Below are 14632 nucleotides of genomic sequence, written 5' to 3'. Positions count from 1 at the left end.
TTGTCAAACTCAAATATGATGCATATGAATCCCACAGAACTCCCTGAAAGGACAGTCCCAGGGCGGAAACCCCATTTTGAAGTCTCTTATCCACACGTTCCTAGGAGCCTGTCTCGGGGCAATTCTTGATCTAAAACTCCCACCCTAACAACAGGTCTGTACCTTCTTACCAAAAATCTTCATAATGAGCACACTACCTGGTCTCCCCCTTTGGTCATTTGTCTGTGGCAGTCACACGCGACTGACAGGAGGGTGGAGGAAGCAGCATGGGACAGAGGGCCACGGGCCACTGGAGACACTATAGAGCCACTGCAACCCACGCTCACACACAGGACAAACACCATAGTCGAATAGATGTGTGACCATCTGCAGGGCAGTCAGCAATTCCGGTCTGTCTTCATCTGGTATGATTGAAGCTGCGAGCAGCAGCAGCTTGAGCTCCCGCCGGGCGTCCCGCTGGTCCCTGCAGAGCTGTGGCGCTCTCTCGCCCTCGATCCGCCGGGCTTCCTCGGCCTCCCCTCTCAGGCAGCGCGCCGCGCTGACCCCGGGGTCATTCTCCCACAGCGCCTGCGCGGCAGCCCCGCCGGCCTTCTCTGCTCACGCGCGTGCGCTCCTGCCCTCGCTACCCCGAGGCTGCGCTGGCCGCCGAGGCTCCGCCGCCCGGGCCCGCCTCCGGGGCGAGCTCGGGGTATCTCTGGGGCCGGGGAGGCAGCGGGAGCGGGACGCTGGGGCCGCCGGGACGAGCCAGGCGGGCGCGGGGGAAGGCCTCCCTGCCCGGCCTCGCTCAGACTCCCGCGCCTCCTTCCCCTGGAAGCGGGGGCCCGCCTCGCCCCCTGCGCCGCCGCCGCCGAGGTTCCCTGAAGGCCTGCGCCCGGCGGCGAGAGCACAGTCACCGCGGCGCCCCTTCAGCGAGCGGCCGCCGCCGGCTCCCCGCGCCCGGCGCTCCCGCCCCTCGCCGCCGCCTGGCACCGCTACGGGGCGCCCTCAGCCCTGCCCGCGCCCACCGCCCGCATGGCGCGCCTCTAATTGTGAGTTAAGTGCTGCTAGATAATTCTAAAATTAATAGTTTTATAATTGAGATATATTGACATATCGCATTGTGTTAGTTTTAGGTGTACAACATAATTTGGAGTATGTATTACACATTGTGAAATGATTACAGCAGTAAGTTTAGTTAACATCCATCACTATGTATAGTTAGGAGTCTTTTTTTTCTTGGGATGAGAACTTTTAATATCTACTCTCTCAACATTTAAATCTACAAATACAACATTGTTAACTATATTCACCATACTATATTTTACATCCCAGGACTACTGCGTTTGGTAACTGGAAGTTTGTAACTTTTGACCATCACCCATTGGGCCTACCTACCCCTCACCCCCGCCTTGTCTGGTTTTCACCAGTCTGTTCTGTATATGTATGAATTCTCTCTTTTTTGTTTTGTTTTAGATTCCAAATGTGTTATCATACAGTGCTTGACTTATTTCACTTAGGGTACATCCATGTTGTTACAAAATGGCAGAATTTCCATTTTTTTACTGAATAATATCTCATTGTGTGTGTATATATATACATATATATATATATAATATATATACACAACATTTTCTTTGTCCATTCATCCATCAGTGGACACTTAGATTGTTTCTATGTCCTGGCTGTTGTAAACAGTGCTGCAGTGAACAGAGCAGATATTTTAAGATTGGGATTTCACCTCCTTTGGATGAATACTCAGAAATGGAATTGCTGGATCATGTGGTAGTTCCATTTTTTATTTTTTATTGAAGCTCCATACTGTTTTAGGTAATATCAGAACCAATTTACATTCTAACAGTGCACTGAAAGGGAACCCTTTTCTGCACATCCTCACCAACACTTGGTATAACTTGCCTTTCTGATAATACACATTCTAACAGGTATGAGGCGATATCACTTTATGGTTTTGATTTGCATTTCCTTGATGATTAATGATGTTGAGCACCTTTTCATGTACCTGTTGGCTATTTGTATGTGTTCTTTGGAAAAATGTCTATTTACGTCCCTGCCCATTTTGTAATTGGGTTGTTTGGTGGGGTTTTTTTCCCTACTGAATTGTGTTAACTCCTTCTATATTTTAGGTATTAATCCCTTATCAGATATGTGATTTGAAAATATTTTCTCTCAATCTATAGATTGTCTTTTTATTTTGTTGATTGCTTCCTTGGCTGTACAGAAGCCTTTTAGTTTGATATAATCCTACTTTTTCTTTTTACTTTTGTTGCCTTCTTTCAGTCTTGGTGTCAAATTCAAAAAACCATCAACAAGACCAGTGTAAGTGAGCTTACCTTCCACATTTTCTTCTAGGAAGTTTATGATTTCAGGTCTTAATGTTTCAGTCTTTGATCCATTTTGAGTTGATTTTTGTGTATGGTATAGGGTTTATCTCTGAGCTCTCTATTCTGTTCCATGGATCAAGGTGTCTGTCCTGTAGTGGTTTGATTATTATAGATTTATTAATATAGTTTGAAATCAGGGAGCTTGATGCCTCCACCTTTGTCGTTCTTTCTCAAGATTGCTTTGGCTATTCAGACTTTTGTGGTTCCATATGCATTTTAGGTTTGTTCTAGTTCCATGAAAAATGCCACTTGGGTTTTGATAAGGGGTTACATTGAATCTGTGGATTGCTTTGAGTAGTATGTGATGATAATTGTTTCAGTCTATGAGCACAGACTCTTTCCATTTTTTTACATATTCTTCAACTTCTTTCATCAGTGTCTTACAGTTCTCAGCATACAGATTTTTCACCGCATTTGTTAGATATATTCATGGGTATTTTATTGTTTTCAATGCAATTAATTATAAATGGAAGTATTCTCTTAATATTTCTTTCTGATAGTTAACTATTAGTGTGTGGAAACACAGGTGAGTTTTGAATATTGACTTTACATTCTCAATATTATTGACTTCATTCAGTTAGTTGTAACAGCTTTTTGAGTCTTCAGGATTTTATATATATAATATGTCATATACAGATAATGACGGTTTTGCTTTTTTTGTTCTGATTTGGATGCCTTTTGTTTCTTTTTCTTACCTAATTGTTCTGGCTAGGACTTCCAGTACTTTGTTGAATAAAAATGCAGGAGTGGCACCTTGTCTTGTTCCTGATCTCAGAGGAAAAGCTTTCAGTTCTTCACAGTGCTGATGATGTTAGGTGTTGTCTTACCACATATGACTTTTATTATGTTGAGGTATATGCCTGCTATACATACTTTGTTGAGTTTTTGTCATGAATAGATGTTGAAGCATTTCTGAAATGCTTTTTCTGTATCTCTTGCAATAATCATACGATTTTTTTTTGTTGGTTTTTAAAAATATTTTTATTAAGGTATTATTTATATACACTCTCATGAAGGTTTCACATGAAAAAACAATGTGCTTACTACAGTTACCCATATCAAGTCCCTATCCATACCCCAATGCAGTCACTGTCTATCAAGTGCAGCAAGACGCCACAGATCACTATTTGCCTTCTCTCTGCTACACTGTTTTCCCCCTGATCCCGCACACCGTGTGTACTAAACATAATACCCCTCAATCCCCTTCTCCCTCCATCCCCACCTGCCCTCACACACCCCTCCCCTTTGGTAACCACTAGTCCCTTCTAGGAGTCTCTCAGTCTGCTGCTATTTTGTTCCTTCAGTTTTGCTTCATTGTTATACTCCACAAATGAGGGAAATAATTTGGCACTTGTCTTTCTCCGCCTGGCTTACTTCACTGAGCATAATTTCCTCTAGCTCCATCCATGTTGTTGCAAATGGTAGGATTTGTTTCTTTCTTTTGGCTGAATAGTATTCCATTGTGTATATGTACCACATCTTCTTTGTCCATTTATCTACTGATGGACACTTAGGTTGCTTCCATATCTTGGCTATTGTAAATGGTGCTGCGACAAACATAGGGGTGCATATGTCTTTTTTAGTCTGAGAACTTGTATTCTTTGGGGAAATTCAAGGAGGGAGATTCCCGGGTCAAATGGTATTTCTATTTTTAGTTTTTCGAGGAACCTTAACATTGCTTTCCAGAGTGGTTGAACTAGCTTACATTCCCACCAACAGTGTAGTAGGAGAGTTCCCCTTTCTCCACATCTTCGCCAGCATTTGTTGTTCCTAGTCTTTTCAATGCTGGCCATCCTTACTGGTGTGAGGTGATATCTCATTGTGGTTTTAATTTGTATTTCCCTGATGATTAGTGATGTGGAGCATCTTTTCATGTGTCTATTGGCCATCTGAATTTCTTCTGTGGAGAACTGTGTCTTCATATCCTCTGCCCATTTGTTAATCATATTATTTGCATTTTGGGTGTTGAGTCGTGTGAGTTCTTTATATATTTTGGATGTTAACCCTTTGTCAGATATGTCATTTACAAATATATTATCCCATATTGTAGGATGCCTTTTTGTTCTGTTGATGGTGTCCTTTGTGGTACAGAAACTTTTTAGTTTGATGTAGTCACATGAGTTCATTTTTGCTTTTGTTTCTCTTGTTCAAGGAGATGCATTCAGGAAGAAGTTGCCCATGCTTATATTCAGAAGATTTTTGCCCATATTGTCTTCTAAGAGTTGTATGGTTTCATGACTTATATTCAAGTCTTTAATCCATTTTGAGTATACTTTTGTGTATGGGGTTAAACAATAATCCAGTTTTATTCTCTTACATGTAGCTGCCCAGTTTTGCCAACACAATCTGTTGAAGAGGTGTCATTTCCCCATTGTATGGCCTTGGCTCCTTTATCATATATTAATTGACCATATATGGTTGGGTTTCTATCAGGGCTCTCTAGTCTGTTCCATTGGTCTATGAGTCTGTTCTTGTGCCAGTACCAAATTGTCTTGATTACTGTGGCTTTGTAGTAGAGCTTGAGGTTGGGGAGCATAATCCCCCCAGCTTTATCCTTCTCAAATTGCTTTGGCTATTTGCAGTCTTTTGTGGTTCCATATGAATTTTAGAACGATTTTCTCTAGTTCATTAAAGAATATTTTTGGTATTTTGATAGGAATTGCATTGAATCTGTAGATTGCTTTAGGCAGAATGGCCATTTTGACAATATTAATTCTTCCTATCCATGAGCACAGGATGTGTTTCCATTTATTGATATCTTCTTTAATTTCTCTCATGAGTGTCTTGTAGTTTTCAGAGTATAGGTCTTTCATTTCCTTGGTTAAGTTTGTTCGTAGGTATTTTATTCTTTCTGATGCAACTGTGAATGGAACTGTTTTCCTGATTTCTCTCTCTGCTAGTTCATTGTCAGTGTATAGGAATGCCACAGATTTCTGTGTATTAATTTTGTGTCCTGCAACTTTGCTGAATTCAAATATTAAATCTGGTAGTTTTTGAGTGGATTCTTTAGGGTTTTTTATGTACAATATCATGTCATCTGCAAATAGGGATAGTTTAGCTTCTTCCTTTCCAATGTGGATGCCTTTTATTTCTTTGTGTTGTCTGATTGTGGTGGCTAGGACATCCAGTACTGTGTTGAATAGAAGTGGGGAGAGTGGCCATCCTTGTCTTGTTCCCAGTCTTAAAGGAAAAACTTTCAGCTTCTTGCTGTTAAGTATAATGTTGACTGTGGGTTTGTCAAATATGGCCTTTATTATGTTGAGGTACTTGCCCTCTACATCCATTTTGTTGAGTTTTTATCATGAATGTATGTTGAATTTTGTCAAATGTTTTTCAGCAGCTGTGGAGATTATGATGTGGTTTTTGTCCTTCTTTTGTTGATGTGGTGGATGATGTTGATGGATTTTCGAATGTTGTACCATCCTTGCATCCCTAGAATAAATCCTACTTGATTACAATGGATGATCTTTTTGATGTATTTTTGAATTAGGTTTGCTAATATTTTGTTGAGTATTTTTGCATCTATGTTCATCAGGGATATTGGTCTGTAATTTCCTTTTTTTGTGGTGTCTTTGCCTGGTTTTGGTATTAGAGTGATGCTAGCCTCATAGAATGAGTTTGGAAGTATTCCCTCTTCTACTCTTTGGAAAAGTTTTAGGAGGATGGGTATGAGGTTTTCACTAAATGTTTAATAAAATTCAGTGGTGAAGCCATCTGGTCCAGGAGTTTTTTTCTTAGGCAGTTTTTTGATTACCAGTTCAATTTCATTGCTGGTAATTGGTCTGTTCAGATTTTCTGTTTTTTACTGGGTCAGCCTTGTATTTTTCTAGAAAGTTGTCCATTTCTTCTAGGTTATCCAGTTTGTTAGCATATAATTTTTCATAGTATTATCTAATAATTCTTTGTATTTGTGTGGTGTCTGTAGTGATTTTTCCTTTCTCATTTCTGATTCTGTTTATGTTAGTAGGCTCTCTTTTTTTCTTGATAAGTCTGGCTATGTGTTTATCTATTTTGTTTATTTTCTCAAAGAAACCAGCTCTTGCTTTCATTGATTCTTTCTATTGTTTTATTCTTCTTGATTTTATTTATTTCTGCTCTAATCTTTATTATGTCCCTCCTTCTACTGACTTTGGTCCTCATTTGTTCTTCTTTTTCTTGTTTTCTTAATTGTGAGTTTAGACTGCTCATATGGGGTTGTTCTTTCCTGAGGTAGGCCTGTTTTGCAATATACTTTCCTCTTAGCATGGCCTTCGCTGTGTCCCACAGATTTTTATGGAGTTGAATTATTGTTGTCATTTGTCTCCATATATTGCTTGATCTCTGTTTTTATTTGGTGAATGATCAATTCATTATTTAGGAGCATGTTGTGAAGTCTCCATGTGTTTGTGGGATTTTTTATTTTCTTTGCATAATTTATTTCTCGTTTCATACCTTTGTGGTCTGAGAAACTGGTTGATACAATTTCAATCTTTTTGAATTACTGAGGCCCTTTTTGTGGTCTAGTATATGATCTATTCTTGGAAATGTTTGATGTGCACTTGAGAAGAATGTGTATTCTGCTGCTTTTGGATGTAGAGTTCTGTAGATGTCTGTTAGGGCCATCTGTTCTAATGTGTTGTTCACTGTCTCCTTTTTTATTTTCTGTCTGATTTATCTGTCCTTCAGTGTGAGTGGAGTGTTGAACTCTCCTAGAATGAATGCATTGCTTACTATTTCCCCTTTTAATTCTGTTCATATTTGTTTCTCATATGTAGGTGCTCCTGTGTTGGGCACGTAAATATTTATAATGGTATATATCCTCTTGTTGGAATGACCCTTTTATCATTATATAACATCCTTCTATGTCTCTTGTGACTTTCTTTGTTTTGAGGTCTATTTTTTCTGATACAAGTACTGCAACTCCTGCTTTTTTCTCCCTATTGTATGCATGAAATATCTTTTTACATCCCTTCACTGTTAGTCTGTGTATGGCTTTGGGTTTAAAGTGAGTCACTTGTGCACAGAATATAGAAGCATCTTGCTTTTTTATCCATTCTGTTACTCTGTTTCTTTTGATTGGTACGTTCAGTCCATTTACATTTAGGGTGATTGTCATAGACATGTACTTACTGCCATTGCCCGCTTTTGATTCGTGGTTACCAAAGGTTCAAGGGTAGCTTCTTTACTATCTAACTGTCTAACTTAACTCACTTATCACGCTATTATAAACACAGTCTGATGATTGTTCATTTCTCTCCCTTCTTTTTGTTTCTCCTCCTCTCTTTATAGGTTAGGTATTTATTCTGTACTCTTTTGTCTTTCCCTTGAGTGATTTTGTGGATTGCCCATTTTATTTTGCATTTTATTAGTATTTGGTTGGTCCGCTTTCTTTGCTGTGGTTTCATTTTCTCTGGTGACATCTACTTAGCCTTAGGAGCACTTCCATCTAGAGGAGTCCCTTTAAAATTCCCTATAGAGATGGTTTGTGGGAGGTGAATTCCCTCAACTTTTGTGTATCTTGGAATTGTTTAATACTTCTTTCAAGTTTAAATGATAATCTTGCTGGATACAGTATTCTTGGTTCAAGGCCCTTCTGTTTCATTGCATTGAATTTATCATGCCATTCCCTTCTGCCCTGTAAAGTTTCTGCTGAGAAGTCTGATGATAGCCTGATGGGTTTTCCTTTGTAGGTGATCTTTTTTCTCTCTGTGGATGCTTCTAATACCCTGTCCTTGTTTTGATCTTTGCCATTTTAATTATTGTATGTCTTTTCCTGGTGTTGTGTTGTCTTCCTTGGGTTCCTTGTGTTGGGAGATCTGTTCAAATGTGTTGTTCAGTGCCTCTGTCTCCTTTTTTGGTCCGAGAGACTATTTCCTTCCCCAGATTGGGGAAGTTTTCAGCTATTATTTTTTCAAAGACTTTCTATCCTTTTTCCTCTCTCTCCTTCGTCTGGTACCCCTATAATGCAAATATTGTTCCATTTGGATTGGTCACACAGTTCTCAATATTCTTTCATTCCTCGAGATCCTTTGATCTCTCCCTGCCTCAGCTTCTCTGTATTCCTGTTCTCTGATTTCTATTCCATGAACAGTCTCTTGCACCTCATCCAGTCTGGTCTTCAATCCTTTCATTGTTTGTTTCATTTCGGGTAACTCCCTCTGGAATTCATCCCTTAACTCTTGCATATTTCTCTGTAGGTCCATCAGCATGCTTACGATTTGTGAGTTCTTTTTCATGAAGATTGGTGATTTCGATGTTACCAGGCCCTCTGTCTGGTGTTTGAGGGATTTCGGACTGAACAAGGTTTTTTTGCCTTTTCATGGCGATGCAAGTGATCGCCAGTGAGTGGTGCATGTGTCAGCTCAGAGAACAAAGTTCTTTCCTGTTTGCTGGTCGCCTTGCCCGTCTCCGATGCCTGTGCTGGTCAACCGCACACAGGGAGCAGCTTCTGGGTTAATCCCCTGAGCTACCGTGGGCTGGGTGGCCCTCGGGATGGTCTAGGGCACTGGCTGCAGCGTGTGTTCATTGCAAAAATAGAGCTCCTTTGTACCTTCTGGACTCTGTGACTGTCTCTGGTGTCTGTGACGGTCAACTGTGGGCAGGGGGCAGCTTCTGGATCTGACCCGGTCAGCTGTGCACTGGGAGAAGCCTCTGTGTGGTTGCTGTGGGCAGTACTGCTCCCAGGCTGCTCTGCAGCAATGGCCAGTCAGCTGGTTTGCTTGAAGTGCCGGCGGCGGTGAATGAATGGCAGCCTGCTGATCGCTGTGAGGGGTTTTGGAGCTGCGTTGCCACCCAGGAGGTTAGGGTGCCTGAAGTTCCTTAAAGTTCCCAGCCTGCTGGGCTGAGTGTGCCATGACGATTTGTTAAGCCCTTGTCCCTTTAAGACTTTTCAAGTGCTCACGTTTCTTTTGTCCTAGGGCAGCCGGCTGTGGGAACCTGTTCGCAGTCTTAGTCTTAGATTTTACTTTTCTGTTCCTCTAATATCCAGTACACCATGCAATGTGTGTCTGTGCTCGTGGTGCAGATTACTAGGGCTGGTTATTTGGCAGACCTCTGCTTCCATGCCCTCCCCACTCTGTTTCTTTTCCTCCCGCCAGTGAGCTGGGGTGGGGGTAGTGCTCGAGTCCTGCCAGGTCATGGCTTTGTATCTTACTCTTTTCATGACATGTTAAGTTCTTGGAGATGTAGATGTAGCCTGGCTGGTGTACTGTATCTTCTGGTAACTCTTTTAGGGAATAGTTGTATTTTTTGTATTTTCAAAATATATATGGTTTGGGGAGGAGATTTCTGCCAGCCTACTCACACCATCATCTTGAGAATCCCTCTACTTGCCTACTATTATTTGTATGATGAGTGCCACACCTGGAGGGGTAATCTTAGTACAGGAACAACATCCATTCTTACCTACTGCATTCTTACAACAGCTAATATATTTTTGAAAACAAAAATATGTTCTGTTCCTCTAATAGAATTGATTGGACGGTATAAAATGGAAGAATTTACAACCCCCAATTACTTCCCATGGCACTTGAAATTAAAAATTCCAAATTCATTACCATGGCTTACAGTGTGACTCAGTCCCTTTTGTCTCTCTGACCTCAAACCCCCTCTCCTCCTTGCTTTCTCCTCTCTAGCCACATTGTCTGAATCTACTGCTCCACCCAAGAGCTTTCCACAGTTTTTTTCTCTTCCTGGAATGCTCTTATGCTGATCTTCGCCTGGCTGGCTCCATCATGTCATTCATGTCTTGCTTACATGTCTCTTCTCAAAGATAACTTCTCTGACCACCCATTCTAAGTAGCCACCCAGTCATCCTCTATCAACTGGTCGTGTTTTAGCTCTTTTCAACGTCATTACCACTGTCCACTATGATCTGGACTGTTCACTGTATCTCATTGCTCTGAGAATGAAATCTCCAGGAAGACAGGAACTTCTCCCAACTTGTATACAGCTCTAGCCCCCATGCCTGCAACATCCTGGGACCCCAGATGACACTCCATAAAGATTGTCAGATCCTCAACTGATGTTAAAATAAGTGTTTTCTCATTGTCACCAAAATGAATTACAAGGATGGGTAGACAATTATGGTGATAATTGAGATGAACAATGAGAAACCTTGGCCATTATGCTCTAGGGACCAAATCTTCTTTACTAGGCAGTTAAAGCTTCACTAAAGAGCAAATATTTAATGAGTACCTATCACATTCATGGATCTGTGTCAGGCAATAGGTCTATAATAGTGAGCAAGAAAAACTCAGTTCTTGTTGTTTCAAAGCCCTCGTGGACAAGGGCTTATAGCTGTCAAAAGGAAGAAAATCTTGACCTTTTAGGCCATCATAGAGACGTTGGCTTTGACTCAGAAAAATGAGGAACCATGGAAGGGTCTGAGCAGGATAGAATCTGCCTTATGTTTTGAAAGGATCGCTCTGGTGGCTATGTGACAAATTAGAGAGGCAAGGCTGGGAAGCCAGGTAGGACTGTAGTTCACAGCATAAATAGGGGAGGCCCCCAGGACACCCCAGCAAATTAACCAGGGTGCCACAAGATACTTCACAATTTTGAAGGATGCACAGCAATACCTGCCATCTGTCAGATACGACATGAGCTTCTCGCTAGTTCAGTAGTTTACAGACTGAACATCAAATCATGCTGTTGTCCTTTCAGTGCCCTCACATTTTTTTTTTAAGATTTTTTTATTAAGGTATCATTGATATGCACTCTTATGAAGGTTTCACAAGAAAAACAATGTTGTTACTATATTCACCCATATTACCGAGTCCCCCCCATACCCCATTGAAGTCACTGTCCATCAGTGTAGTAAGATGCCAGTCACTATTTGTCTTCTCTGTGCTGCACTGTTTTCCCTGTGACTCCCCCACACCATGTGTGCTAATCATAATACTCCTCAATCCCCTTATCCCTCCCTTCCCACCCATCCTCCCCCACCCCTCCCCTTTGATAACCACTAGTCCCTTGTTGGAGTCTCTGAATCTGCTGCTGTTTTGTTCCTTCAGTTTTGCTTCCTTGTTATACTCCACAAATGAAGGAAATCATTTGGTATTTGTCTTTCTCTGCCTGACTTATTTCACTTAGCATAATACCCTCTAGCTCCATCCATGTTGTTGCAAATGGTAGGATTTGTTTCTTTCTTAAGGCTAAATAGTATTCCATTGTGTATATGTACCACATCTTTATCCATTCATCTACTGATGGTCCCTTAGGTTGCTTCTATACCTTGGCTATTATAAATTATGCTGCAATGAACATAGCGGTAGATACGTCTTTTTGAATCTGAGAACTTGTTTTCTTTGAGTAAATTCCTACCTCTGAAGAGCTTTAAATGGGAGAATCTGGTTCATTCTAAGAATATCACTCTGACACCTTTGTGGACAATAAATTGGAAGTGGGCAAAAAAAACTACTGGGTGGATGAGTTAGGAGGCTTTTGCAGCAGGTCAGGCAAGAGAATACAGTGATTTAGAAGGGTGGTTGTGGTAGTGGAGAGTTCTTGAATACATCCTATGTGCAAGGCTAGGAATTTTACAGGCATGTTCTCATACATTGAATGTCTCCAGCATCAGGTCTATATTCAAACTCATCAGGATGCCCTTCATTTCTCTCTGCTTCTGTTTTTGTCTTCTTTTTTCTCAGGAACTTTATCAGTTAGTATTAATTTTTGGCTGCAGGAAACCCAAAATAACGGAAGCTTAAAAAAATAGAAGTTTCCTTGTTGTGCAAAAGAAGATGGGAAAGGGTCAGTCCAGAGCAGGTATAGTACTTGATGGCATCAGACTCCTTCTCCCTTGTTGCCGTGCCAGCCTTTGTATACATGGCTTCTTTCTCATAGTTCAAGAAGGTTGCTGGAGCTCCAACCATCCCATTTATTTTCTAGCCAGCAGGAGGGAAAAGGGACAAAATAAGCTGTACTTTTTCTCTATAAAGATGTTTCTTAGAAGCAACACATGTCATTTCCATTCATATCCATTGGTTATTCACATTGCTGGAAAAAATGTAGCCTTTATTATTGGAAGCCATTGCTCCTTCCTGGGTTCTCTTACCAGTGAAGGAAAGAAGGTCTGTTGGGACATAACTGTAGGCTCAAAACCATTTGCCATCCTTATACCCACACCCAACTCTATTCAACCGTCTATTCAGGCATTAAGCCTATGATTCTTTTTTTTTAAATTTTTTTCTTTTTGGTATCATTAATCTACAATTACATGAAGAACTTTATGTTTACTAGGCTCCACCGTTCACCAAGTCCCCACCCCATACCCCTTCACAGTCACTGTCCAACTGTGTAGTAAGATGCTGTAAAATCACTACTTGTCTTCTTTGTGTTGCACAGCCCTCCCTGTGCCCCCCACGCACTATACATGCTAATCGTAATGCCCTCTTTCTTTTTCTCCGCCCTTATCCCTCCCTTCCCACCCATCCTCCCCAGTCCCTTTCCCTTTGGTAACTGTTAGTCCATTCCTGGATTCTGTGATTCTGCTGCTGTTTTGTTCCTTCAGTTTTTCTTTGTTCTTATACTCCACATATGAGTGAAATCATTTGGTACTTGTCTTTCTCCACTTGGCTTATTTCACTGAGCATAATACTCTCAACCTCCATCCATGTTCTTGCGAATGGTAGGATCTGTTTTTTTCTTATAGCTGAGTAATATTCCATTGTGTATATGTACCACATCTTCTTTATCCATTCATGTACTGATGGACATTTAGGTTGCTTCCATATCTTGGCTATCGTAAATAGTACAGCGATAAACATAGGGGTCATCTGTCTTTTTCAAACTGGAGTGCTGCATTCTTAGGGTAAATTCCCAGAAGTGAAATTCCTGGGTCAAATGTTATTTCTATTTTGAGCATTCTGAGGAACCTCCATACTGCTTTCCACAATGGTTGAACTAATTTACATTCCCACCAGCAGTGTAGGAGGGTTCCCCTTTATCCACAACCTCGCCAATATTTGTTGTTGTTTGTCTTTTGGATGGTGGCCATCCTTACTGGTGTGAGGTGATATCTTGTTGTGGTTTTAATTTGCATTTCTCTAATGATAAGCGATGTGGAGCATCTTTTCATATGTCTGTTGGTCATCTGAATTTCTTCTTTGGAGAAGTGTCTGTTCAGATCCTGTGCCTATTTTCTAATTGGATTATTTGGTTTTTGTTTGTTGAGGTGTGTGAGCTCTTTATATATTTTGAATGTCAATCCTTTATCGGATCTGTCATTTATGAATATATTCTCCCATACTGTAGGATATCTTTTTGTTCTATTGATGGTGTCCTTTGCTGTACAGAAGCTTTTCAGCTTGATGTAGTCCCACTTGTTCATTTTTGCTTATGTTTCTCTTGCCCGGGGAGATATATTCATGAAGAAGTCACTCATGTTTATGTCCATGAGATTTTTGCCTATGTTTTTTTCTAAGAGTTTTATGGTTTCATGACTTACATTCAGGTCTTTGATCCATTTCGAATTTACTTTTGTGTATGGGGTTAGACAGTGATCCAGTTTCATTCTCTTACATGTAGCTGTCCAGTTTTGCCAGCACCGTCTGTTGAAGAGACTGTCATTTCCCCATTGTATGTCCATGGCTCCTTTATTGTATATTAATTGACCATATATGTTTGGGTTAATGTCTGGAGTCTCTATTCTGTTCCACTGGTCTGTGGCTCTGTTCTTGTGCCAGTACCAAATTGTCTTGATTACTGTGGGTTTGTAGTAGAACTTGAAGTTGGGGAGTGAGATCCCCCCCACTTTACTTCCTTCTCAGGATTGCTGTGGCTATTCGGGGTCTTTGGCGGTTGCATATGAACTCTTGAACTATTTGTTCCAGTTGATTGAAGAATGCTGTTGGTAATTTGATAGGGATTGCATCGAATCTGTGTATTGCTTTGGGTAGGATGGCCATTTTGACAATATTAATTCTTCCTAACCAGGAGCATGTGATGAGTTTCCATTTGTTAGTGACCTCTTTAATTTCTCTTAAGAGTGTCTTACAGTTTTCAGGGTATAGGTCTTTCACTTCCTTGGTTAGGTTTATTCTTAGGTATTTTATTCTTTTTGATGCTATTGTGAATGGTATTGTTTTCCTGATTTCTCTTTCTATTATTTCATTGTTAGTGTATAGGAAAGCTACAGATTTCTGTGTGTTAATTTTGTATCCTGCAACTTTACTGTATTCCGATATCAGTTCTAGTAGTTTTGGAGTGGAGTCTTTAGGGATTTTTTATGTACAATATCATGTCATCTGCAAATAGTGACAGTTTAATTTCTT

The 14632-nt window shown here is 40.6% G+C and overlaps 1 protein-coding gene across 15 annotated transcripts in view; it reads left to right on the top strand.

Annotated features, from left to right (window-relative positions):
• The first annotated feature begins 203 nt into the window (after positions 1-203).
• LOC140847101 (uncharacterized) overlaps positions 204-14632 on the top strand; it is a 112189-nt gene continuing 97760 nt past the window's right edge. For all 15 annotated transcript variants that reach the window (XR_012126789.1, XR_012126782.1, XR_012126783.1 and 12 more), the window contains exon 1: positions 204-1028. Coding sequence is in view for 3 of the 15 variants with exons in the window: in XM_073226281.1 (XP_073082382.1) it covers positions 407-1028 (622 nt within the window). In the remaining 12 variants the exon portion in view is untranslated. The remainder of the gene's footprint in view (positions 1029-14632) is intronic.

Source organism: Manis javanica, chromosome 17 (assembly GCF_040802235.1).
Source record: "Manis javanica isolate MJ-LG chromosome 17, MJ_LKY, whole genome shotgun sequence".
NCBI classification, from domain to species: domain Eukaryota; kingdom Metazoa; phylum Chordata; class Mammalia; order Pholidota; family Manidae; genus Manis; species Manis javanica.
Note: the sequence above shows the minus strand (reverse complement) of the source record. Positions and strands in the feature narration are given on the sequence as shown.